Source organism: Malaclemys terrapin, chromosome 9, assembly GCF_027887155.1.
Source record: "Malaclemys terrapin pileata isolate rMalTer1 chromosome 9, rMalTer1.hap1, whole genome shotgun sequence".
Lineage (NCBI taxonomy): Eukaryota > Metazoa > Chordata > Testudines > Emydidae > Malaclemys > Malaclemys terrapin.
In genome coordinates, this window is record NC_071513.1 from 38946587 (window position 1) to 38974224 (window position 27638).

The 27638-nt window shown below is 52.6% G+C and overlaps 1 protein-coding gene across 1 annotated transcript; it reads right to left on the reverse strand.

Annotated features, from left to right (window-relative positions):
• LOC128843466 (glycine receptor subunit alpha-4) lies at positions 1–27638 on the reverse strand. The gene is made up of 9 exons (XM_054040327.1): positions 27623–27638; positions 25130–25210; positions 24296–24363; positions 21992–22215; positions 19173–19255; positions 17694–17834; positions 17011–17225; positions 13846–13995; positions 1–671 (listed from the first exon to the last, which is right to left on the reverse strand). The coding sequence occupies exons 2-9, from the start codon at positions 25206–25208 to the stop codon at positions 381–383; spliced, it is 1251 nt and encodes a 416-aa protein (XP_053896302.1). The 5' UTR covers positions 25209–25210; positions 27623–27638; the 3' UTR covers positions 1–380.

The following is a 27638-nucleotide window of genomic DNA, read 5'->3' on the forward strand; positions in this document are numbered from 1 at the left end:
GGAGCTAGACGATGAGCTTATCTTGGTTATGGACAGCTGCAGTGCAGCACTCCCCAACTCCCTGCTGGGAGATGGAGCATGTCTAGATGATAAAGGCCAGTGCCTCAAGCAGCACAGCGAACCCCAGCACCATGCTAGGGTATGGGTGGATGGAGTACCGCCAGATCCTCGTAGGCAGCATAGTGCCCCCTAACACCATGCAGAGTGAGCCCAAGTTTCTCAGATGTACTAGAAGTTCTGGGTCAGTGAGAGACAAGGTCCTGGCAAAGCTACTAGTGTCTGACTGGTGCTGGTGGAAGGTTCCAGCCCACACATCAGTGCGCACATGAGACCGGGAAGACATAGCGGCTCCCCTGCCTGGCGCCATGTCCCGTGTTGCATCAGGGTGCCTGGTGGATGTCCTCAGACCGCAGCACTTTGTAGATCACCCAGTAGAAGATGTTAAACACCAGGAAGGTGAAGGGGAAGACGGCTCGGGAGATGGTGTCGATCCGCTTGGCCCTGTCGACGTAGCGCCTGAGGATTGACTCTCCCTCCCTCAGGAAAGGGGTCGGCGGAGGGGGATTGTAGATGCTGGGACCCTCCACGGCACCACCATCCTTCACATGCATGCAGTGGCCTAGGCCATAGCCACGGAAGTAGAAGCGGCTCTCACGGACAACCTCTTCCTCCTGGAGAGATGCAGATGAGAGGGGAAGGGAATGACATGTGAGTTCAGTGTCACTGGCCACAGTTAGATGCCAGACTGTGAGAGAAGCTGTTGCAGGAGTGTGTCTATACAGAGAGTGTATATATACACATGGGTTGTTTTGATCATATACAGTGTATATACTGTATGGAAATGTGTGTGTGTGTGTGTGTGTGTGTGTGTATTTCCATACAGTATATACACTGTATATGATCAAAACAAGCCATGTGTATATATACACTCCCTGTACAGACACACTCCTGCAACACCTTCTCTCACTATCTATACCAGCACATGGATATATAGAATTTAGAAATACCAAATACCGCCACACACATTTATATGCCTGGATCGTGCAGGTAGAAGGGTCATGCTAGCAGATCCCATAGCAGGGAGTCTCATTGGCTACAGTGGGACACCCTGCTATGGGATTGTGCATGGTCCAGGGGTTCACACTCACACATGCCTTTGCTGGGCCAGGGCTGGGCTTTCCATGCATCTCTCCCCTCAGCAGTGATGTGTGAGTAGCTAAGACAGTGGTTCTCAACCTGTGGGCCGCTTGTGGCCCCATCAGCACACAGCTGTGGCCCATGTGACAGCCTCAGGGCCATACAGAGTGTGTGTTTGTGTGTGTCTGTGTGTATGGTAAATAGATTGAGAACCACTGAGCTAAAATAATCCATTTCCACATAATGTACTTCCCCCAAAGACCTGGAGCAGGAACCAGTTACGTGCACATACCAGCATAGAAAAGTCAGGAAATCACAGTTAAGTGCTTACCCAGCCCTGGTAACCTCCTCTGGATTATTTTACCCACAACATTCCCACCTCTGTGCACACAACGTGCAGCCTGCACCTCGGATCAGGCAGCAGGGCTGGGAATGGCTCTTCTTGGATTGCTCAGGAGGTGAGGGGGTGTACTGGAAGGAAAGGGCTTGCATGCATGGTGGCAGGTTGCCAGTGGATGGGTGTGTTTCAGGGTGTTGCGGTTGATGGGAGGAATGGGGTGTTTGTAATAGCAGTCACCAAGGGGTGTGAGGAGGATGGGTGCTGTTTTTTAGCAGTAGCTGATCGGGGAAAGGTTGAATGTGCAGTGTGGAGATGGAGGGGAGGAGGCCAGTGCATTGTGTGGTACACAGGTGACCTAAGAGCTGAAACCATTGCGCCTCTCCCCTCAACTTCTCTTACTCCAGGCCTTCCCCATGCTGTCTCCACCACCCTGTTCCCACACATCCTCACCTGCCCCCCATGTTCTTCCTGCATAGCCCCTCACCACCCCCTTGGGACTCCCCCATGCTGCTTCTGTATGAGGGGTGAGCAGAGCAATAGGGGTAACCAGAGGGTGAACGGGGAAGAGGATTGTGGTGGGGGAGGTCAGGGCCTCAGCATCGGTTGGTTTCCCCAGCGCACTGAGGCAGCAGCCCCTCTGGAAGCCCATTGCCTTGGTGCAGATGCCAACTCCCCCAGTGTTTGCTGCGTGGGGTGCTTGAGAGCCATGGCAGAAGGGTCCGGAAAGCCAAGTGTCCCTGCCTGGAGACGTTATCTGTGGAAGAGTTATCAGGCCATGTCTCGAGAACATAAGAACGGCCATACTGGGTCAGACCAAAGGTCTATCTAGGCCAGTGTCCTGTCTTCTGACAGTGGCCAATGCCAGTTGCCCCAGAGGGAATGAACAGAACAAGTGATCCATCCCCTGTCGCTCATTCCCAGCTTCTGGCAACCAGAGGCTAGGGACACCAACCCTGCCCATCCTGGCTAATAGCCATTGATGGACATATTCTCCATTCATTTATCTAGTTCTTTTTTGAACCCTGTTATAGTCTTGGCCTTCACAACATCCCCTGGCAAGGAGTTCAACAGGTTGACTGTGTGTTGTGTGAAGAAATACTGCCTTTTGTTTGTTTTAAACCTGCTGCCTATTAATTTCGTTTGGTGGCCCCTAGTTCTTGTGTTTTGAGAAGGAGTAAATAACACTTCCTTATTTACTTTCTCCACACCAGTCATGATTTTATACCTCTATCATATCCCCTCTTAATCATCTCTTTTCCAAGCTGAAAAGTCCAAGTCTTATTAATCTCTCCTCATATGGCAGCCAGTACATACTCCTAATCATTTTTGTTGCCCTTTTCTGAACTTTTTCCAATTCCAATATATCTTTTTTTGAGATGGGGCGATCACATCTCCACTCAGTATTCAAGATGTGGGCAGGCCGGCTCTAGGCCCCAGCAAACCAAGCACGTGCTTGGGGCGGCACATTTTCAGGGACGGCATTCCGGACATCTTTTTTTTTTTTTTTTGCTTCGGGTGGCAAAAGCCTAGAGCCGGCCCTGGCAGCAGCAGTGCGTCGTGCGTGGGGGGCACTCTGGGGCTGCTGCAGTTTGTGCTGCGGGGGAGCAGCGCCCACACCTTGTGGCTGGGCTGGGCAAGCTCCGAGCAGGGGACACTTGGGCTGGGGGCCGCCCCGCGGGGCATATGGAGCCGCCTGCAGGTGCTGCAGGGCGGCCGCCCCCCAGCACCACAGACGGGGGGCGAAGTGGCCCGAGCCACCCAGGGACTGTGGCAGGGGGGCCAGAAGTAGCAGCAGCGGGGCCATAGAGGACAGGGCGCTGCCATGTGGGGCCCGTGTCCTGTTTTCCAGGGCTCCGCTCCCTCTGGGGCTACCCTGCCCCAGCTCCTCAGCCCCCTACCGGGGCAGTCCCCCGGCTCTGCCCTCCCGGGTCCCGGCTGGTCCTGGAGCCGGGAGCCCTGGCTGGAGGGACCCTGGGATGAGGTGCAGCCCAAGAGTCCCACTGCTTACCCCGACCCTGCCAGTGCCAGACCGGCTGGAGGCGAGGGGTGAGTGGGCGGAGTCAGCACTGGTGGGGGGGAGCCCAGGGCTGGGGCAGCAGGGGATGTGGGTGAGGTGGGGGGGGGGGGGAAGAGAGAGCCCAGGGCTGGGGCGGCAGGGGGTGTGGGTGGGGAGGGGTGGAGAGCCCAGGGCTGGGGTGGCGGGGTGGCGGGTGGGGGAGATCACTGGTGGGGAGGGTGAGAGCCCAGGGCTGTGGTGGGAGGCAGCCAAAATTTTTTTTGCTTGGGGCGACAAAAAAACCTAGAGCCGGCCCTGGATGTGGGCATACAATGGATTTATATAGATGCAATATGATATTTTCTCTCTTATTATCTATCCCTTTCTTAATGATTCCCAACATTCTGTTCGCTTTTTTGACTGCCACTGCATATTAAGTGGATGTTTTCAGAGAACTACCCACAATGACTCTAAGATCTCTTTCTAGAGTGGTAACAGCTAATTTAGACCCCATCATTTTATATGTATAGTTGGGATTATGTTTCCCATGTTTATAGAGACTCGCTGCAATCACTGGAGTGCGAAAGAGAGGGACAGTAATACAGACAATGAACAAGCCCTTAACTCTGGGTCACTACCGACACCTCCACGATGCAGAGATATGGTGGCAGATGGTGTAAAGGCCTGATCAGCATCCGCTTGGGATGAGTGGGCAGGCCCTACTATCCCTATCTATACGTTAAAAGAACAGGAGTACTTGTGGCACCTTAGAGACTAACGAATTTATTAGAGCATAAGCTTTCGTGGGCTACAGCCCACTTCTTCGGATGCATATAGAGTGAAACATATATCTCTATATGCATCCGAAGAAGTGGGCTGTAGTCCACGAAAGCTTATGCTCTAATAAATTTGTTAGTCTCTAAGGTGCCACAAGTACTCCTGTTCTTTTTGCGGATACAGACTAACATGGCTGCTACTCTGAAACATATCTATACGTTGTGAGGACATGTAGTGAACTACACCCATTGTTGTGTGTCTATAGAACAAGACTTACAGACATAAGCAGCCATATTATAATAGGATTGCAGGCAGTGCTCAGAATTGATGCCCAGGCTGCCAGGGCATGGTAGGTGAGCTCTGAGCTGCTGTTTCTAACCCTGTCTACTTACACTGCATTATCATCCCATAGAGCAGTGCTGCGTCTGGCTCACTCCATGGGGAAGGCTTTAGCATGCCTGTCAGTGTGGGGTACTTATAGAAACACACACACAGTGATACAGATCCAAGGGGGAAACCTTTGCATAGCTTCCCTGGGGTCACCTTACCTAGATAAACTCGGAGGCCTGAACCACCTGTGCTGGATGGTGACTCTTTCATCCAGCATCACCGTAAATTGACTGTCACCCATATTCCCACAGTGGATTATTCTGGCCCTGGTGTCTTTGTCAAGACGCCCAGAAGGGGGCTCTGTAGCCTCACTCGATCCATATGGACTGTGGTTTTCTTTGAGACAGAAAGTTCTTTTCACTCCTTAGGGTACATCCAGACTACCTGCCAAATCGGCGGGTAGTAATCAATCTATCAGGGATCGATATATCGCATCTCGACTAGACGCGATAAATCGATCCCCGAACACGCTCCCGTTGACTCCGGAACTCCACCAGGGCGAGCGGTGGTAGCGGAGTCAACGGGGGAGCCACGGCCATCGATCTCGTGCCATGAGGACCCGAGGTAAGTCGAAATAAGATATGTTGACTTCAGCTACGCTATTCCCGTAGCTGAAGTTGCATATCTTACATCGACCCCCTCCACTTTTGACTCTAGAAATGGCTGCATTTCAGTAATCGGTCAAATGAGCCATAGTCATCCCTTACCTACCTTAACGAGGAGTTCCAATATTTAGTGGGCCAAATTTAGCCCTGGCATCAACAGGATCCAGCGGCCCTTCAATGGACTTGCTCCCAACTATAGCAGCGATTAATTTGGAAAGAAATATGATCTTGAGGCTAAACTATGGGGCTGGAACTCGGGTGATTTGGGATCAACATGTGGCTCCGCTACAGACCTTGGACAAGTCATTTGATGTCTGTACCTCACTCCCCAAGCTTCTGTTTGTATGTTGTAACCCTTTCTCCTACCCACTGTCTCGTCTATTTAGGTTGTAAGCTCTTCAGGGCTAAGACTGTCCCTTTCTGTGTAGAATGGCTGATACAGTGGGGTTCTGATCTCAATTGGGGGTCTCCTACAGACAAGCATGAAAAAGGGGCTGTCAGATCCTCGGGTGAAAGGCTACAGAAATGGTAAAGCATGATTATCCATCATCATCATTGTGCTTATTTCTCACTTTCACAAGGGTCCTCCGCACAGACCTGCTCATCTCATTGCATGAGTGAGCAGGGACCAAACTCCTCCCCTATTTTAGTTTCTGGGGTGGAGAGCAGCCAGCTTGGGGGGCTCTCATGCAGAGGGAGCACTGACTTGGCTCTTTAACAGGTAACCTGCCTACTAAGCAAGTCTCTCCCAGGGGGGAAAACAGGGAGATGGTAAATTATTGATATTAGTTTTCTTTCATTGCAGAGATTTATTTAGCCCTTTCTTTAGATTTACCGCTAGCTGCAAAATCCAGGAAAGCAGAGAGAGCTCTTGGAAGAATGGCGCACACAGCAGGGTTGCTAAAGGTGAACTGCCAAGCCAGACAAAGTGTTGTGCCCTTCACTGCTCCTTTAGGAGCTGGAATGATGACCTCAGCTTTTTCTTACACTGCAGAAATAGATGCGGTTTGACTCACCTCTGTTGGCTGGAGGAGTTTGGTGCTTTTGGGAAGAGGATCACCAAACCCCAAGGCTGAACCCTGACCTGCAGTTAAATTAGGCCTTGCCTAGGCGGAGGCTGTGTCCCAAGAGCTGCCATTAATAGCAACCACGATGCAGCTGCAATAGAGCAAATGTCTAGTGTAGGTAAGCAAACCTCCTCTTTGCACCCGGGGAGCTGCCTGACAGCCAGGTGAGCTGCACTGGCACAAACTGTGGCTGATCAGCCAAACTCTCTCTGCGTGGGGTTTGTACTGGTGCAGCTATGCTGGTGGCTGGAATCGGGGAAAATCCCTAGACAAGGCTCTGTCGCTGGACAGGAGGGTGGGCTGGCTGTGTGAAAGAGAGACTGAAATCAAGAGATGTTAAACTTGACATTCAGAATGGAATTCCCTCCCAGGCCGAAATCCTGCTTTGCCAGTTTCATCCAGAAGAGGGAGCAGCTCTCAAGTAAAGCCCAGTGTGGGCAGCAAGCTTGAGCTACATTTTGCAGCCAGGTCCTTCCGTTCTGTGGCACTCTGGTGCTAGGGTGACCAGATGTCCCGATTTTATAGGGACAGTCCCGATATTTGAGGCTTTGTCTTCTATGGGTGCCTATAACCCCCTATCCTGTCCTGATTTTTCACACTTGCTCTCTGGTCACGGCCAACTAGAGATTTGGTGGCAGTTCCAGGTATAGTACTAGAGCGAGGGTTAGATTCACCTGGACATGAATAATCACTAGGGAGTCCTCTTGGTTATTTAATCTGATATGACCTTCTGTTTCTTTTATGCTGCCCTGGAATTGTACATGTCCAACGTGCTGCAGAACTTTGTATGGCAGCTGCATAACAAGCTGGCAGCAGGCAGCGAGTCGAGGAGGTAGTCTGGGTTTCTGGGATAGGCACTCTAGCTGGGTGTTAAAACAATCCGCAGTGGAACTATGTTGAAATTAGCACCATGTGTCAGATTTTAAATTGAACGCCCCCTTGAGAGGAAAGCGGCAGTTCACCCCTCAGAGATTTATTCTTTCAGGCGGTCTGCAGACTGCTGCACTGGTTCCATTTGCATCTGGAAGGTTTTCTTCCCGGCCATAAGGGCTAGAAATACAGGCTGAGGTTCTGTGTTGCATCTCCAGGAAGCACTCCACAGAACTCTCAGCCCTGTGGGAGGGCGGGCAAAGGTGACTTTAAGCCAGGGGTCCTGTTACGAGGTCTCCTCCTGACAGCACTGCTGTTAAAAGCAACATAATGCCACCTTTGTGCCAATCCCTATCCATGGACTGCCACGGGGAAAAGTAGGTGGCTGCCTTTGGCTGGAGGGCTGTGCAAAAAGCAATCATTTCTTTCTGGCTTCAGCAAAGGTTCCACTCTAACAAGTGGCTCTGTGCAAAAGGCATTGTAGTCTAGTGTGTCCCATTAGCCAGCAAGACTTTGTCTGTTACACCTGTGCAGTCCCACTCTCTTCAGATTAGGTCCTTGGTGAGATGTATGCAATCCCCTGCCCCTGCCCTTTGCAATGGGTTTGCCCATCTGCCACAGACTGGCCTTGTCACTGGAATGTAGGACACATTCCTATCAACAAGGCACAAGAAGGAACAGACTCCTCATCTCTCTGTCTCCAGTTTTGTCTACACTTGGGGGTTTGCCCCAGTTCCAGCCATTGATTCCTGGCCACCAGCATAACCTCCCCAGTGCAAACCCCTAGGGTAGCCAGGTAAAGCTGCTGCTAGCACCAGTGGCACTGGAAGCTGGGTTAAGATGCACTCGGGGAAAATGGGAGCTGACAGCACTTTACTCTGTCTACACTTGGGGTTTGTACCACTGCAACCACGCTGGTGCCTGGCCACCAAAGTCTGAAATCAGGACTCCCTGCCAGCACAGGCAGGCCTTAGCTCTGCAGACTCTGCAGCGTTAACAGCAGTAAAACTCAGCACACACTTATGATAGTGGCTCTGTTAGCAGCTCTGGCTCTCCGACAGCCCCGGGGCTGAGATCTGCTGAGTAAGAAGGTGTCAGTTCTGCACAAACCCTGTTCAGAATGGAGCTGTGCTTTAAACAGCTTCAGTTAGGGCCCCGACTGCACTCCAGACACAACTGTGTCAGGGGATCCAGTAACGGCACTGTACTGCTGCCAATCTACAGCACAGATGGGCCCTTACGATGTAAACTCCTTGGAGCAGGCAGCTGGGCCCAGTTCTACTCTCTGCGAGGCTGGTGTAAATCACTGGATTCAGTAGGTTTGTCCCAGATTTACACTAGGGAGACAGAGCAGAATGTCTCCTCTTGTCTTTAATGGATCTTTAATTGGAAGGATTGCATACGCTCCGACCGCACAAAATATGCCGGTGAGTAACTATGCAGAAGGGAAACCAGGAACATCCAATCTAAGTTGGCTTCTATTATCCCTTTTGAATTATGGAGCTGTGTATTCAGAGTAGGGAGGTGGTACAGAAAGCTGGCTGTGCCGAGGGAGATGAGTGGGGCTGAAGCAGCTTGGAGGTGTGCACGGATGACTGGTAAGACAGCTGGGCTTTCTGGGACTGCTGGGGTTCTGCAACAGGATGCATAGGGAGGCTGGGAGAGATCACAAAGGGAGAGCAGCAGGGGAGGAGGCATGCAGGGTTACAGTGCTTTGTTGTCAGTAGCAAACATGGACATTTCATTCTGCCTGATAGTGAAACTCTTTAGAAGGTTCCTTTGAGGATGTTGGGGAGTCCAAGAGCAGCACTAACAAAAATACAGGAAGCCATTCTGACCTGCCCCGAGTGTGACAATCCTGATTGCACACCCAAATACACTTTCTGCTCTGACCTGTACTGTGTGACAATCCTGAGTGCACACCCAACTACACCCTCACCGCTTGAACTTGCCCCAATTGTGACAGTCCTGATTGCACACCCAAATACACCCTCACTGCTCTGAACTGCCCCGAGTGTGACAGTCCTGAGTGCACATCCAAATACACCCTCACCACTTGGACCTGCACTGAGTTTATTAGTCCTGTTCCCACCCTCACCACTCTGACCTGTGCCAATCTCTGTTGTTCTCACTGAATTTAGCCTTCAGGTTAGAGTATTGTTTGCTTTCCCTGCACTCACCTGCCCCACCTGACTTCACCTATTGCACCTTTCTGAACCCCATATGCATGTCCTCATTGTGCTGGACTTTGTATTTTTATGACCAAACAGAATGTTTCTGCCCAGGGGTTCTCCAAGGCCTTCTTACGCCACCTCTCTCTCAGTGCACTGGACTGTCCAGCTGTGGTCACTCTCCTCAGGTGCGAAGGCTCAGGGGAGCTGCTGCCCACTCCTGGGAGTGCGTTTGGAAGAAATTCCCAGGATCACTGGTAAGAAGGCTCTGACTCAGGGGTGGGCAAACTTTTGGGCCTGAGGGCCACATCAGGGTATGGAAATTGTATGGCAGGCCATGAATGCTCATGAAATTGGGGGTAGGAGTACGATAAGGGGTGAGGGCTCTGGCTGGGGGTGTGGGATCTGGGGTGGGGCCAGAAATGAGGAGTTCAGGGTGCAGAGGGGAGGCTCTGGGTTAGGGTGTGGGGGAGGCAGGGTGAGGGCTCTGCGATGGGGTTGGGGATGAGGGGTTTGGGATGCAGGAGGGGGCTCCAGGCTGGAACCAAGGGGTTCGGAGGGCGGGAGGGGGATCAGGGCTGGGGCAGGGGGTTGGGGTATGCAGGAGAGGTGTGAGGGCTCCGGCTGGGGGTGCAGGCTCTGGTGTGGGGCCGGGGATGAGGGGCAGGAGGGTGCTCTGAGTTGGTACCGAGGGGTTTGGAGGGTGAGAGGGGGATCAGGGATGGGGCAGGGGGTTGGGACACAGGAGGGGGAGGGCTCTGGCTGGTGGTGCGGGCTCTGGGGCGGGGCTGGGGATGAGGGGTTTGGGGTACAAGAGGAGGCTCTGGGCTGGGATCGAGGGGTTCAGAGGGTGGGATGGGGATCAGGGCTGTGGCAGGGGATTGGAGGGCGGGGGGCGGGGGCACAGGGGTGCAACCAGCTCCCGGAGGCATGTCCTCCCTCCAACTCAGAGGCGTGGCCAGGCGGCTTTGCATGCTGCCCCATCTGCAGGCACCACCCCTGCAGCTCCCTTTGGTCAGGAACCGTGGCTAATGGGAGCTACAGGGGCAGCGCCTGTGGACGGGGCAACGTGCAGAGCCACCTGGCCACACCTCCGTGTATAACGTAGGAACCGGAGGTCGTTCATGCCGGCTGCTTCCTGGAAGCCGAGCGGAGTGGAGCAAGCCCCCGACCCCACTTCCCGGCCGGAGCTGAGGGCCGCATTAAATGGTCTGATGGGATGTGGCCCATGGGCCATAGTTTGCCCACCCCTGCACTGACTGGGTCCCTAGAGAGCTGCTTTGTCTGCCCAGGGGGAATCCGTAAGAAGCAGTGACTGGCACGCAGGACAGGAGATTGGCCTTCTGAGGAGAGATGCGGAGTAGAAGCCTCAAAAGGAAGAGGGGGAGACAACTAGACACAGGATTGGGGGTCAGAATGCTTGAGTTTTTGACCCGGCTCTGCCATTGTTTCTCTGTGGGGCTTCAGGCAAGAATCTTCACGTCTTAGTCCCTCTGAGGGATGTTCACAAAAATGCTTTGGAGAAGGTGCAAGTCAAAGAATGTGATGGTGTTGTTTCATAGAAATCGTATCGCTCTCATGATCAGCAACTCGTCTTCTATACATCAGTCACCCCCTACCCAAGGTACTTAGCATTACCCGTATTTTACAGAGGGGAAAACTGAGGCACATAATGGCAGAATGCTTTGCCCCAGGTCACACAGTGACAGAGCTGGGATTGGAACCCAGAAATTCCTGCTGTGTCCTAGTCACTATGTACCCCTGTCCTGGACAGTGAGACTGTTTCACTCCCTTTAAATCTGAACCCCACCCCTACGCCATGTATTTTTGTGGCTCTCATCTTCCTAGCCTTTGAGCATCCCTGCAGGATAACTTTGCTGCGCTACCAGGCCAGGCCACAGATGCAGCTATCCCCAGTGGAAAGGACTACCCCATTTTTTCGTGGGTGAGGGTGCAGGCATGAGCTTGGTGGGGTTGGGGGAGGTTAACATAGAAGAAGGGGACAGAATGGGCCGAGCCAGGGAGGTTTCTCACAGTGTGGGGTGGTTGGTTTGCTTTTACCCTGGAGCTGGAGCTGCAGAACTGAGAGAGCGTTCCGTACGTGGGCTCGTGGCTGCGCAGGCCATTCAGCTGCTGCAAGGACTCCAGGCTGGGCGTCTGGCTGGTCAGGCCCTTTTGGAATCCAATAGTGCAGACCAAACAAAAACAGGACAGTGGATGATTGGTGGCTCCACCAGCCAGCACATGTGCACAGAAGCTTTGAGCAAAGGCCTTAGTGCCAGGGAAAAAAAGGGGGGGTATAATGGGCACGGGTGAAGGGTGCCCACCTGGTGATGCAGTGCTGGGGAGAGTGACGTGGCAGGTTATGGAGGTATGTATCTCTGGCAGCACTGCGCCCCTAGTGTGGGTGTCTGGAGAGGTCGGACAGCAGCACTGTGCCCACACGCAATACAGATGTGCCAGGAACATGTCCAGACTGAGGGTCTGATTCTGGCAGGTGCTGAGCACCCTGATCTCACATTAACTGCAACAGAAGATGCGGACACGTGTCCGCTTGCAGGATGGAATGAGGGAGTGGGACTGACGGCCTGCAGTCAGGCTCTGCAGGCCTGATTCTTCCCTGCAGCTTGGGTAGTGCGTTCACACATGGGCCAGAGGGCTGTCACACACTCCCCTTTTGGTGAGAGGCAGGGAAAAATCAGGCCCCTTATTCACCAGGCTACATTGAGCTTTTCTTTCTGAATAACCGGGATCTGCAGTTGTTACATTATCCACCGGAGGGCGCCCACCCAGCCCCTCTGAATGTAATGAGGACACTGGAAAGTGAGAAGCACAACTTAATTACAAATTGAATAGGAGGCTGCAAAGGGCCAGCCCTGGAGCTGGCTCCCTGGGCCTGCCAATCTCATGGAAATCAGGTCTCGTCTGCTGGCTGCTCTGCTTCTTCCAGGGGTCGCCCATCTGCCTTTGCTCCCTGCCTTGGAGCCCCCTGGAAGGCAGCGGGGAGGCTCCCGCTGATGATGAGGTGTTGGCACAACCTCCACCTGAGCAGATTGCAGCATGGCCCGGGCAGCTGGCTCTGCTGGAGGAAGAGGAGCCTAGGTGAGGGTTGGTGTCTGAGCTTAGGCCCCACTCAGCTGCCGCAATCCACAGCCAGTTGGTGCAGAGACTTGGGGAGGTTGGTTTTCTGCCTTGGCCGGGGTCACTTGCCCAATCGTGAGCGGCAGCATATGGGCCTGGCATATGGGCACTCCCCAGCCTCTAGCGCGAGCAGGCAGAGGCCCTTCACTTCAGATCAGAATTCCACTATTAACAAGCACCATCTATCTGGGCTTGGTCACTAGGCAACCAATGCGCAGCTCAGCAGTGCTGCTTTTATTTATTTAGAGCCTGTTTGATGCCCTGACTGTTGATCAGCAGCATATCCTCTGTTGCCATGACGACATACTGATAACCCTGCCCCTGGGATGGGGGGCAGAGGGCCATCTCCCCCTACCCCCCAGCACACCCACACCTTAAAGCACAGAGAGTGATGGCATTTCCTGTAGGAAGAAAGTGGCTGCCCTGGAATAATCCCTGTGCCCACACTCAGCCTGCTGGACCCAGATGGGGCTCCAAGTGGAGATCTCTGGGGACCACACATACAGTCCTTTCTCTGCTCGGTGTATTGATGCCTCCTGCTGGCAGGCATTCTAGGCCCTAGAGGAGGATTTACCAGCTCTTCTGTTGCCACACACTGAGTCTGGGGTCAGGATGGGCAGCGTGACTGAGCTAGTAGCTGGCGGCACTGCGCCTCAGGGCCTCCTCCATCTCGGGCCTGATCCGGTCCCAGCCATGGCAATGAAAATCTCTCCTTGGCTTGAGTGGGAGCAGGTCTGGGCCTCATGAGGCTCATACTGAGGGCAGCAGGAATGCTTCGGGGATATTTTACAGGTGTCTCGGGGCTATGGGTTTCCAGAGCTGCTCCCAGATAACAGAACCCTCTAGCCAGGCCTGGGACCACGGGCCGTAGGCGGAAAGAATAAGGTGCCATCAGGCCCTTGGCAGGCCACTGTCTCCCCCAGCTCTGTGCTATTACTGGGGTCCATGCCCCCCGTAAGGAGGCACTGCCTGCTCCCAGCCCCTGTCATTCTAAACTGGCTGGGAATTTGTGACTGTATCTGCCCAAGTCGAGTGGCCATTCCCAGCCAGGCTGTAGCTGTGCAGCAGGATTGCAGGTCGGTGAGTCTTGTAAGACTTGCTTCCCGGGTGCCCCGAGGCTGGGTGCATCTCGCAGGGCTGTCCCTTGGGCTCCCTGGAGCAGAAGCACTGGGACACAACTGAGAGAGCCTAGTTAAACTCCCAACGCAGGCCTCTACAACTGCTCAGGGCTCCGGGGGTGGTCGGGTGCAGAGTAGGGGCCTGTGAGGGCCAGCCAGGGAGATCCCCACCAGCCAGTCCCCATGGTGACGCTGAGTGTGCAGTGTGTGCTGAAGGGGGTGGGGGGACTCACCATCCTCTGGCGCCGCTGCCTCCTGCGCAGGCGCATGAACTCCTTGTGCTGGCGGGAGACGAAGTTGACGGCCGCGTATTCTAGCAGGGCGGCGAAGACGAAGAGCAGGCACACGGCCATCCAGATGTCAATGGCCTTCACATAGGAGACCTGCAAACCGGCATGGAGAGGGGTCTGGTCAGAGAGCACAGGGCCTGGGCTGCTCCAGCCCATGGGGACATGGCCATCCTCTGGCCCCAGGCCTCCCACACCCCTCTGCTAGATGAAGCCTCTCACAATCTCTTTGGGCCTGCTCAGCCTCTTTCACTTCTCCCTCTCTCCTCCCTTTTTCAGCCACACTTCTCCCTCCCCGACCCTCGCTCTACCTCTCTCTCTTTTCATTCCCTTCATCTCCAACCCCAGGGATGATTGTGCTAAAGCAGTAAGGAGAGCAGCCCTGTTCCCATCCTCTCCTGGAGCCACCACGATGGGACGGGCCCCATGTGGGGCCATGAAAAGAGGGGAAGAAGAAAATCAATTATGCAGTACTTGATGCATTTTCCACCCATGTGCCGCCTCTTCCCAGCTCCTGCTTTTATTAACCCAAAGCAGCTTTTGTCTCCTATCGTCGCTGTCGCTGCTTCACTGGGCCGCTGGGCAGAACAGCCGTGGAGCTCTGCTGGCTTGGCCAGCAGCCCTCCCCGGCATGGTGCTTCTTCCGAGTGCTGCAAGAGAGGAGGAAGATCTTGTTCCCCTCAGCCTTGACTAACCCAAGGGCAGGCGGCTTCATGGCCCTTCCTGAGAGCTGACTGAATGAGAGCCCCTTAACCAACGCCACAGTAGACAATACCAGTCCCAGACACTGCTCATGCCTGGGAGCATGGGGGGCTCAGTGGCCTGAGTCAGTCTTTTCTTAAGAATGAAGAACGGATTCAAGAGCTGATTAAACTCAGGGGCTTGTCCCATCGTTGCTCGTACATGGGGCTGGCAGGAGCTGAGCTAGCTTTGCCAAGGCACCTCTGTCCTGGTCTGGAAATCTGTTTCTCTTCCAGTCCTGCCCCACTCCTCACACAGCTCTGCCAATGCCCCTCACTCCTGACCTGCAGCCCCCTGCTATTCCAGTCTTGAATCTCCCTTGCCAGTCATGCAGTTTTATGATGTGTCAATGGGCAGCAGGACAAGACATCCCAACTCACTTTACTTGTAATCGAAACAAAAACCTCCAGCCTGTGGAGCTGAAAAGCTGGTGTTCTGATGCAATGCACCACTCATTCACTCTCTGGGGCAGGGGCTGGCTCTTACTATGTGTCTGTACAGCACCTGCTATTATGGGGCCCTGCTCTGAGTTGGGGCTTCTACTGTCATGTGAATACTGAATAACTCATAACTAGCTCTTGCCCCTGTTTGAGCTGAAAGAAGAACCCTTAGTACAATCCCCTTTCCCCTGCTAAAAACTAGAAAACCTCATTTAAATTCCCCACAAAATCTGGACTCTGTCAGCTTTGGAAGAAAATGGAGCCAGGTTTTCAACTGAGCTTAGCACCAAATGTGCATCCGGCATGCTGAGATCTTTGGCCCACAGTTAAGCAAAGACTTTTCCTTCCCTGACCCCTTAATAGCACAAGTGGGAGGGCTTGTAAAACTCCTCTGGAGCTGACTGACCTCTCTGTGCATTTCCCTCTGCTTGGACACTGGAGCTCAAGGACGTCAGATTCAGTTGTTTAGAACTGTTTTCACTCGGAGTGAGTCAATAGCAGGGTTGCCAGGGGATGTTTGTTTGCTTTAAAAGACGGTGGTTTCTGCTGGAGTCAGAACAGAAAGGCACAGGACGGTTCCCTTTCAGCTTAGCTCTTCAGGGCCAGGTTTACCCTGTCAGCATCCAAGACTGTGTCTCTATCCTTTACTCCCCCTCCCAGACTCCAGGTGCTACAGCTGGGTTTCCTCTAGCTCCTGCAGTTACAGGGACATCACCAACATCTAGGGTGGGACTCTTGGAACATGTGCTTACTGGCTAACGGCATCATTTGTTTGCTCTCTGTGCATGGGATTAGCTGAAAAAAACCTAGCATCATCCTCAAGATGTGCAGGAAGCAGGAAGAAACATTTTGCTTCTGAATTAGGAAACTATAAATAGTCCCGGTGAGCAGATGGGCTGAACATGTTGACAGGAGCCTGTCTGGCCAAAAGGGATCTTTTCTGGCAGCAGAAAGGTAAAAATTGAAACACCTCCTTCAACTGCACCAGACAGTGCGAATCGCTTGTGAACTGGGGACTTAGAGAACAGGCTGGTGTGAGGCATGGTGCATGCTAGGGAGGAGCAAGCTTCTCTTGTGCTCAGCTCTGCCAGAGTACCTCAACCCTCAGCTGCAGAGCCCCCTGCTATTCCAGCCCTGGGTTCCCCACACCCACTTTGCCAATGCCCCTCTTTCCTGACATGCAGCCCCTTGCGAGTCTGGGTCTGGGCTCCCCACACTGCTCTGCCAATGCCCCTCAGGCCTGACCTGCAGCCCCCAGCTATTCCAGGCTTGAGCTTCTCAGTTCCATTTTCGAATGCAGTGATTGTAATTACAGCGTAGTTCTGCTTTTCCATCCTTGCAATTGCTACTAAATTCACATTGCTGGGAAGTTAACGACGTGGCTGAGAGTGATCCTGGCGTACGGACAGTTTGCTGCAGCACAGGAGAGGAAGCAAAGCTCCAGTGAGGCCCAGCAGTGGTAAGGTGGGACTTTTCTCCACAGGGCCCGCGCCTGTAGGTTCAGCAGGTCCGGGGCGCACTGAGAACAGGGGCAAACTCCTCAGCTGATGTAAATCAGTGTTGCTCCATTGACTTCAGTGGAGCTACATCACTCTACTGAGGCTGAGGATCTGGCCCTTGGTTACTGGTACTTGCACTGGGTTCTGCCCCACACAAGATTTGAGACCTCTTGTGTCTGGGACCTGACATACAGTTACCATCCAGTAGGGGGAGTGGGGAGAGTACTGGGGTACATGGCATGTGCTCAGGAAGTTGGGATAGAAGCAAAGAGGTTCCCACAGCTTGCTCTGGGCCTGCTTTGCTCCAGATCTCCCTGCACGACAGCTGGCTGAAGCCGGAGGAGTGGGAGGAGCAGTGGTGTTGGAGCAAGGAATAGATGATATGATGGCACAGGCAATGCTGATGTGATCCGTAACCCCCTTCCACTGACCTTTGGCAGAGAGGCCCGGGAGCCCGCGCTCTGGGTGGTCATGGTCAGCACTGTGGTGATCCCCAGCCCTACCCGGGCGGGTGCAGCATCCATATTGATCCAAAAGGAGACCCAGGAGAGGATGACAATCAGCAGGCTGGGAATGTACATCTGGATCAGGTAATAGCCCATTTGTCTCTCTAGGTGGAACTTCACCTCGATGCAGGTGAACTTTCCTGCAAGGAGAGAGACACAGGACAGGTCAGCGCCATGGATGGTCCCTAGGTCTGGGCAGCCCTAAGAGAGGTTGTGGTGACTTGGTCAGAACTCCCTAGCTCATGGCACATGGACTGGCATTCTGGGGCGACACAAAACCAAGGCATTGTCCAGGTGTGGCCATTGGCAGCCCCCTGGCACTCTTTGTAAGAGTTGGGGCATTAGCCCTGCTGGCCTGGCAAGTGATAACTCAGGGAGATAAGCTCCCAGTTTCCCCTGCTGTTTCAATTGGCGACAATCTCCAGCTGCACTTCCAGGCCTAAACTGTTGTTCCTGGGGTGGGATCAGGACCAACCTTCCTGCTCTGATCGCTTGCAGAAACCCCAGGGTGGAGTTATGTGCAGGGCAGTCTAGGGGGGTCGTTTACCTGTGCTGTGATGCTGTCAGGGCAGACTTGTATTGGTGTGTGTGTGTGTGTGCGCACTTACCTGTGTTGTAATACTTTGTGCAATATCCCAAATCCTTTTCATCCCTCAGAATAAACTGTGGGAGTGTCAAGCCCTCTGCCACTTGGACAGCTTCTTGCTCTTCCAGCCACTCAAAGATCAGGTCATTCATGGTGTAGCCAACTGGCAAACAGAGAGAGCACGAGAGAGAGTGAGGGTGGATGGAGCAAGGGAACGAGGGGAGAGAGAGTGAAAATTGTGAGATAATTCTCTGAACCCTCAGGCTAACTCTAGAAACACGATGATGGAGAAGCAGACTTGAGGCTGCTCCGTGTGCTGGCACAGGGCATTCCCACTGAGGTTAGCCCAGGAGCTGTGAAGGGCTGTGGTGCAGTGGAGAACTTCCCAAGTTGGAATTCTGCCCTGTCCTGTGAGCCACTAGTTTTGGAGGTGGGACCTGCCCTGCATAGCTGGACGTGTTGAAATGCTGCCTGCAATGCACGCTGCGAGTCCATGCATTCACGCCTTGGGACTAGAGCGGCGTAAGGACTTGAAAGTGCTCCTGTTTGGAAGGGAATAGCCACAAATGTGCAGATATGCATGCCACATAATAGATACACATGTGCAAAACACCACAGACATGCATGCACTGAGACTCACACATGCAATACAGACACAAACGTGTGCACATCATGCCATAGAGATGCATGCCTCCACAGAAATTCATACTCATGCAAACCTACTGACGAGCACACCTGGGATATACAGGCTATTCACACACACACTTGTAATCATTCCCCCAAGCATAGCATAAGGAACTCTCTCTCTCTCTCCTGGAACTAGAGTATGGATGAGTTTTTCTAGCAGCCATGATCCTCTTGCCAGGGTCTCATATACAGTATTAGGCCTATTTTCTCCCCGCTTGCCCTCCCCCTCCTGCAGTGTAGGACACCCGGTCCCACAGTGGGGGCCACTGACCCCAAAATGAAGGGAGCGCTCAGGGTCAGAATTCCCCCACTTGGTGTCTCTCAGCTGCTCACTAATCATGCCCCTTTCCCTCCTATGCCCACAGCCCCCCTCGGCTGTGTCCCCAGAGCCTTCCTTGGCTCATCTTCTCATTGCTGCCACCATTCGCCCCTCCTTTCCACCTTTTCCTCCCCTGCTTCCCCCTCACCTCCATTCACCCCTTTCTCCATCTCCCTCCATTGCACCCCTCCCCTTCCTCCTCTCCTGGTTACCCAGCAGCCCCCTCAGTCACAAGCAGCAGCAGGGGCTGCAGGTGTGTGTGGGCCGAGGGAACCCAGGCTGCAAGAGAAGTGGGGTTACATGCAGCCAGCTCGGGAGGGGGCCAGCACAGGAGGCATGTACAAAGACAGCTGCTGGACACAGCCTGCTGATTGTCCTTCCCCTAGTGCTGCTGCAGGCAGCCACCACAGGAGCAACCTGGAGAGATGGTGGGACATGGCCCTCAATCCTGCCTTACATTCTTATCCCTGCCCTGTATTCCCAGGGGGTACTCACAGCTCTCCAGCTGCATGGTGCATGTCTGGATGTCCATGGGGAAGTTCTTGAGATCCATGGGGCAGGAGAGGATCAGCGTCAGCCTGAGAGGAGCAGAAAGAATGGAGCAGGTTTGTCTGAGCCTGCTGCATTTGGATAGCCCTTCCCGCCCTTTGTCTTCCAAAGCAGCCCTGGGACTCGTGGGGTCAGAGAGCTGTGCTGCTGGCCCATGGTTAACAGCAGGAGCAGAACCTCTCGTTAGTTCTATGTGTAATGGCTCCCGCACCGGGGTCCTTGAACCAGGAAACTTCAGCACTACAAGCATGGGCCTGTATCACTCCAGCTAAAGGAGTAACTCCCTGAGCTGGTAATAGTAATAGGCTATTCACCACTGGGAGGGACATGTGCGAATCAGTAGTGACCTCACACTGGTGATGAAAGGGTTAATGTAGGCCTGAGCGACATCTGGAGGATGCAACTGGTGTAATTAAAGATAAGGCCCAGTTGGAGAAGCGCTGGGTGGGACTATAAAGAGAAGTTTGGCTCAGAAGGGGCTGTAGGCAAAGAGCTTTGCAGTTACTCTCTGGCAGATGTAGGATTGGAGCAAGTTCCTGCAGCTGATCCTGACACAAAGAGAGGAACTGGACCCCGGGGAGAAGCCCTGGGAGATGCTGCTTGTTACCAAGAGCCAAGGAAGGGGCTGGGGAAAAGACCTGAAGAAAGGCTAATGGAAGGAGTCCAGGGAGGCAGCTGCAAGGCATCTGACAGAGCAGACCTTGGCTGCTTGTCCAAGGGTCCCTGGACTGGAACCCAGTGCAGAGGACGGGCCTGGGTTCCCCTACCAGCTGTAAGAGGATAAGGATGATCTAAAGTCCTGAGAGAAGTATACAAGGACCACAGGGCTGAGAGGTGGGGGCCTGATGCAAAGATACTGGATTATCTGTGAGACTTTGTCATCTTGGAAGGGGTAGAACTGAAATGTGACTCTCCCGGAGGGCCAAGTTGTAAGATGAGGCACCACCACAGGACCAGAGTGACCAGTGGCAGGGGATGCTGGAGAGGAAAAGGATGCTACACCATGTCCAGCCAGGCCGAGGGGCACCTGCGGTGAGTGCTCCCTTCTACACAAGTCAGAGGATCAAGAGTTGAGGGGAAATGTGGTCCCAGTGAAAGGTGGATGCACACCTGGTTGAAAAAACATACTTGTAATAGTTATCAATGGCTTGCTGTCAAACTGGGAGGATATATCTGGTGGGGTAGGTTCCCCAGAGGTACATCCTGGGTCTGGTACTATTCAGTATTTTCATTAAGGACTTAGATGATGGAGTGGAGAGTACACTTATACAATCTATGGATGACACCAAACTGGGAGGGGTAGCAAGACCTTTGGAGGACAGGGTTAGAATTCAAAATTACCTTGATAAATGGGAGAGTTGGTCTGAAATCTACAAGAGGAAATTCAGTAAAGACAAGTGCAAAGTACTTAAGAAAGAAAAATCAAATGTACACACAGCTACAAAATGGGGACTAACTGGCTAGGGGGTAGTATTGCAAAAAAGGATCCTGGGTTATAGTGGATCACAAATTAACTCATATTCAATGTGATGCTGGCAGGAAAAAGGCAAATGTCGTCGTTCTGGGGTATATTCACAAGAATGTCCTACCTAAGAGATAGAAGGTAATTATTCTGCTCTACTCAGCACTGGTGGGGCTTCAGCTGGAGTATTGTGTCCAGTTTCGGGCACCTCACTTTAGGAACAATGTGGACAAATTGCAGAGAGTCCAGGTAGAGCAACAAAACAATAAAGGGTTTAGGAAATATGACCTATGAGGAAAAGTTGAAAGAACTGAACATTCTTAGGCCAGAGGAAAGAAGGCCTGATGAATGTTCAGATATGTTAAGTGCTGTTATGAAGAGGACAAGTTTCAGAGTAACAGCCGTGTTAGTCTGTATCCGCAAAAAGAAGAACAGGAGTACTTGTGGCACCTTAGAGACTAACAAATTTATTAGAGCATAAGCTTTCGTGGACTACAGCCCACTTCTTCGGATGCATATAGAATGGAACATATAATGAGGAGATATATATACACACATACAGAGAGCATAAACAGGTGGGAGTTGTCTTACCAACTCTGAGAGGCCAATTAATTAAGAGAAAAAAAAAAAAAAAAAAACCAAAAAAAAACCAAAACTTTGATTATCACTTCAAAAGTTTTTTTTTTTTTTTTTTTTTTTTTTTCTCTTAATTAATTGGCCTCTCAGAGTTGGTAAGACAACTCCCACCTGTTTATGCTCTCTGTATGTGTGTATATATATCTCCTCATTATATGTTCCATTCTATATGCATCCGAAGAAGTGGGCTGTAGTCCACGAAAGCTTATGCTCTAATAAATGAAGAGGACAGCGATTAATTGTTCTTCACGTCCACTGAAGGTAGGACAAGAAGTAATCATCTGAGTTTGCAGCAAGGGGGATTTAGGTTGACTCTTGGGGAAAACCTGTTTAACTCTCAGGGTAGTTAAGCACTGGAACAGGTTACCTAGGGTGGTTGTGGAATCCTCATCAGTGGAGGTGTTTTGCAGACCAGGTTAGGGGACAAACACCTGTCTGGGATGGTCTAGGTATATTTGGACCTGCCTCAATACAGGGGATGGCCTAGATGAGATCCCTTCTATCCCCATGTGTCTATGATCCTAAGACTCGTTCTTGATCCCTTTTTCCCGGGATGACCCTGCCTTGTTTTCCCCCTAGGTAGGCAGAATCTCCTCTCCTGCCTTCTCTTCATCCCCCCCCACCCCCCCAAGGGAGCTCTCCCTGTTTCTCCCTGCCCTGTGGGTACCTGATGCTGTACAGCACGTTGCCGTTCTTGAAGATGCGCAGCAGCTTGTTGTCGGTGGTGACCTCATGGAAGTTGGCCCCCTTCTCGTTGGCAAAGAACAAATCTGGCTTCCAGATGGAGTCCAGCATGGAGGGGTCCAGGTCCAGCGAGTCGTCCGGGTACTCCCTGTATGCCAGGCGGGGGTCATTCCACTGCTGGCGCAGGAAGACGTTCACCCGGTAATCCTAAGGGGAGAGGACCACCCATCACAACCAGCTGGGGAGGAAGAATATTCCCTACTATCAAACACCCATCGTGCCTCGAGGGACTTGGCTCTAGTGTGATGAGTGGGGCTGGAGAAAGAGGGCCAGCTTCCTGGGGAAGAGCAGTCAATTGGAGCTGCTGCAGGAAGCAGGCAACGCTCTCATTCCTCCGCTCAGCGGCGGAGAGGCGTTCTTGGGAAGGGTTGGGTGAGAGGGAGCAGCCAGTGACAGGTACTATCGCACTCCTGGAATAGTCAGATTTTTAATAACCCTATTGAAATATCTAGAACGTTTATAGTGACTGTGTTTCTGGCTTCATGGATGTGTCCTACAGGAGCTAACGTCAAACAGGGTGACTAATGCAAATCCCCAGTACAAATCCTCTTGTAGCTGGGAAGAGCAGACCCAAACAAAGTACTTGGAACTAGACAGGGACAGCCCTGATTGCAGAAGGGGGTCGGTGTCTCATGTTCAGGCCAGGAGTTTGTGACCAGAGACAGGCCTTGTGAGAGGATTTGGGGTTGTTTCAAACCTGCCAGGGTCTTCCTATGGAAGATGGGTAAGCCAGGCCTGCATATAAACTGTCTAAAGTTTTTAAAGATACGTTTCTCTGAAATGCCTTTTTCCTCTGATAGTACTCGCTTTCACAGTTGTTGGCACTTACTGTAAATTCACCACTCCCCCGCCGCCAGCAAAGAAGTCACAGTTCCTGTGCTAATTGTACCTCTAAAACCGTCCTCCCCATTTCTGTGAGGGCACTGTACTTAGATTGCAGGCCTCGAGCCACAGGGTAAGATGATCCACTGCCTCCTGCCTGAGGCTTAGCCTGGGACTCTTATGATTATTATTATTATTTTTTTTTTTTGTAATTTCAGCAGCGCTGACTTCAATTCAGCCCCTGCAGCCCTCTTCTCTCAGGGTCACATGCCAGAGTTCTCCTGTGCCCATTCAGCTCTCCTAAAGCAAAGATCTGTTTGTTCTGACCAGCAGCACAATTTTCTCTTCCACCCCAGTGCAGCCTGCTGCACCTCACACTGTTCCAAGTTCCATATGGGTTGCTACTCGCTTAACTCTGCAACTGGGGGGTGGGGAGGGGGAGTTGGCAGCGTTAATGGTTGCACACACTGAGGTGAAGAGAGGGAGCTCAGCAAAGGAAAAATCACAATATCAGCTCTGACCCAAACATCATGAGGGTTTTTTAGTCTCATGATTTTGGGGGGGTCTGGCTCACGGTTGTAGGACCTTGGGGGTTGGCCCCACTGCATATGGTTCATCTCCTCTGCTGGCAGAAGGTGCCCTAGGGTCCTCAATGGCCAGGAGTGACTATGGCCTTTCAGTTCAATCTCATCTACAAGACTGACAGTGGGTCTGGCCAAAGGACAGGGCTTCTGGCCCCCACTGCCTGGCGTGTCTTAAGAAAGCCGTGAGCCTCAGGGGCCCACCTCAGGTGGGGAAGGCAGCTTGGGTACTTGGCTGGACATCGCTGCTCCTCACAGGGGGGCTGAATGTACTGTGCCAGGCAGGGCTACCCCACCCCATTGGGGATGAAACACTCCTACAGGAACCAGCTCAGAGCGGCCTTGCACATCCCTGGGGAACAGCAAGACTTGCCTGTGGAAGGGAGCTAATACTAATCTCTTTCCTCTCTGGCCCCCAGAAGGCTCCAGCTTCTCACGAGGTTCCTGCCATCCACCTCTCCCCACCACAATGCAGTTCCTAGTCCATTCTCACAGCCTTCCCCCAAGACCCCCCACTGCTTAGCCCCTTGTCCCACAAGGGTCCCACCACTTCCCCATAAGTCTCCCAGTACCATGGGCAATGGGTCTCCATGATAGCTACAAGGTTAACACTAGAGGTGGGGCTGAACAAACCTTCAGGTGGGCTGGAGCTGACCCCAGATCTCATGGAGTTTGCCCATTCCAAGAGCCTGGTGCAGGCACAGCAAAGAGGGCCAAATTCCCAGCCCATGATGGGAGGTGCCACACCCAGCTGTCCCCTCCGCAGACTTCTGGGGGAGTGGAAGGGGCTGGGAAGGAAGGTGGGACAGATGGTGACGTCTTACCATGGTGGTTTCTGTGACAGAGCCGAAGCTGTTGATGAAGATGTTGCATGTCACATTGACAGGCGGGCCTGAGAAACAACCAGACGAGGTGTGAGCCCTCCTTAGAGCAGCTGGTCTGAGGGGAATTGCTCCTCCTCTGCACCCCAACAGTCACTCACCCCAATAAACACACAGGCACTTGCACATACACACACACATAACCCCCATACACCTGTGCACACACATGCACTCTAAGGGGATGGGGGATTCCAGACCCCCCCATGTGTTCATTTACACTTATAAACTGTATCTGTGGGTCTCTCCAGGGGATGGAGAAAAGGCCATGGGGACAAAAATCTGGCTGGTTCTTCACCTCTTGAAAACTTGTAGACAAAAGCAAGGGCAGTGGGCTGGGAGTCCGGAGCCCACAGTTCTGGTCCTGACTCTGCCATTGGGATCTTGGGCAGGTTACTTCCCTCTTGAGGCATATGCTTCCCCTCCCTCTTTTTGTCCTGTCTGCTAGATTGTGAGCTCTATGGGACAATGGCTGTCTCTCACTATGTGTGTGTATGTACAGCCCCGAGCACAATGGGGCTCCAGGCAATGCTGTAATCATAACAACTGGACTGGAATAGTGGGTGGCTGCAGGTCAGAATGGAGGGGCAATGGCAGAGCTGTAGCAGGTTCCCAGGCTGGAATAGCAGGGGGAGACAGGTCAGGGTTGAGGGGCATTGGCATGGGTCCTGCACCAAATCACTTGCTCACACTGTCCCTGGTTCTAGTCAGCGCTGTCTGAGAGATTCTGGGTTTCAGTTGCTGTGGGATTTTTAAGCCTTATTTGGGCGCCATATTTACCTTTGAAGTTAGGTCGAATCCGGGCATCATACCCTGACGTTTTCCCCATGAGCTTGTCCAAGAAATCAGAGGGTGACATAGGCTGGCCAGAGTCTGTGGAAGTGGATTTAATCTCCTCTTTCCCCGAAACCAACCTGAAGGGGGAAAGGATGGAGGTTAGCAGGCTGGAATCCTTCCTCTTGGTCCAGGAATGCCTCAGCATCTGCCTCAGTGCTGTATGGAGGGCTGGGGAGCAGGAGTCTTTAAGGCATTGCTGTGGTGGAGCTCCTAGAGCCAGAGACCTGCCTGGCACAGACAGGGCTTCAGGTTGAAGAAGTTGCTGCCATCCTGGCTGGTATTGCCAAGGCACTACTTGAGGAAACTCACAATCTGCTAACATGGTTATTGTCAATGTCAGGATTGGGCGGGAGTATGGTAAATATCAATGAATTGGACAAGCAGCTGTTCCCCCTTGCGGTGTTTTCGAAATACTGTACCTGACCAGTGCTGAACAGTCACATGCAGCTGGGGAATTGCATTGCCGGCGGCAGGGAGGCGTTGGCTCTTTGCTGGAGCTGTTCTTTCTCCTCTTACCTATAACAGCGTCTGTGTCTCTCTGTGAGGAGTGTCTGACCTGGAGGAGAGCAGCTGCAGCATATAGCCCTTGGTGCCAGGTGAAGCAGAAGCTTTGCAGCAGGGACAGAATAAGCTGTGGGCCTCTGCCCTGCCTGACTTCACACAGCACAGATGCCTTCCACTGGTGGCATCAGCTTGCTTACCTATGCTTGGGCCCAGGGTCCTGCTGGTCTATGCTCGTGGGCTTGTGGTCATCTTGTGTCAGGGTGGGTACCCCATTCTGTGCGCTCTGGCTCTGTGCCTCTCGTGTAAGTAGTTGGAGTTGGCTCTTGGCCTGAGATCTTTAGGGCAGGGCCTGTCTCTTTGTTATGAGTTTGTACAGTGCCTCACACAACTGCGGTAATAATGCTGGCCTGAACACCAGACTGGGAGCCAGGCCTCTGGAGTTCTACTCCTAGCTCTGCCATGTACTCTCTGATCTCAGGCAAATCATTTAGAGTCTGGACTTAACATAATGAAAATTGATACAGACAAGTGCAGAGTACTGCACTTAGGAAGGAAAAATCAAATGCACAACTACAACATGGGGAATAACTGGTTAGTGGGTATACTGCTAAAAAAGGATCTGGGGGTTACGGTGGATCACAAATTGAATAAAAACAACAAGGAGTCTGGTGGCACCTTAAAGACTAACAGATTTATTTGGGCATAAGCTTTCGTGAGTAAAAACCTCACTTCTTCGGATGCATAGAGTGAAAGACTTTCTGCAGCACAGGAGGTTTAGGTTAGATTCTAGGAAAGCCTTTCTGACTACAAGGATAGTTAAGCAGTGGGATAGGTGTCCAAGGTGTACAATCCCCAGCACTGGAAGTATTTTAAGAACAAATTAAACAAACTCCTGTCAGGGCTGGTCTAGGTTTACTTGGTCCTGCCTTAGCGCAGGGGGCTGGACTTGATGACGTCTCCTGGTCTCTTCCAGCCCAATATGTCTGATTCTAGGATTTAACCTTTCTCTATGGGTGAAATCCAGCCTCCAGTTAAGTCAATGGCAAAACTCCCATTGACTTCAACCGGGGCCACAATGTCACCCTATGTCTCAGGTTTTCCATTAGTATGTGCCCAGTATCTCTGCCATATTTACCTGCCTCCCAGGGCACGAGGATGGACTGGTTGACAATAAAGCATTAAGTGCTAGTAAAGCCTTTCTGCCTCACTATCTATGTAGGCATTGATGCCTTCTGCAGTATGTGAGCACCTCTCCCAATGGCCATGTAGTTTGACACCAACAGGACCCCAGTTCTGTGACACTGGCACTGGATTCTTTCACTCCTCTGGGGCTGTGAAATGCCTCCTAATCCTGCTGATAGTGAAGTGGTCTGGTGCGGGGACTCTTTGCTGGGCCTGGACCAGAGCAGGGAGAGGTGAGTTCCCCCAGTGGTGCAGCAAAGGAAGGGGGGCTCGGTATCCAGCCACTTGCAGCAAAGGTTTAAAGTGACTAGGGGCTGAGGAGTGCAAGGAGGTAGGAGGGTGATTGATAGAGGTGTCGCCTCCTGTCTAGTTCTCGGTCAATCAGCTGTCAGCTGGTAAACTCACTGATTAGAGGGATCGGCTCTGCTGCTGCTGCTACTGTCAGTGTGTTTGCCCTGCGAAGGAAGGAGGGTTACAGACCAGCTCAGTCTGCCTGGCTGCTGGCGGAGCTGCTCCGGTGGTGGGCTGTGGGTGACCGGGTGGATGTGAATGGAAGGATGAAGATGCCATGCCCACATATGAATACACTGGGGATGGGGGGTGGGGAGTTTGCTTCCTTCCTCCTTTCTTCCCAAGTTCCCTTTCCTAATGATTGTCCCTTTGGAAATAACAGCACCTCCCCATTCCAGGGATGCTGATGTCCAGGGTTAAACCTTAGCTGGGATTCCCCAGCCGATCTACCTGCCCCTTCAGGCAGCCTTGCAAG

Bases quoted from the DNA above. Each gene is read 5' to 3' on its own strand.
- LOC128843466 (XM_054040327.1), bottom strand. From the start codon at position 25,208: ATGTCACCCTCTGATTTCTTGGACAAGCTCATGGGGAAAACGTCAGGG. The intron at 22,216-24,295 runs GTAAGACGTCAC...CTCTCCCCTTAG, and splicing joins CTGTCACAGAAACCACCATG to GATTACCGGGTGAACGTCTT. The intron at 13,996-17,010 runs GTCAGTGGAAGG...GCCGGTTTGCAG, and splicing joins CCCGGGCCTCTCTGCCAAAG to GTCTCCTATGTGAAGGCCAT.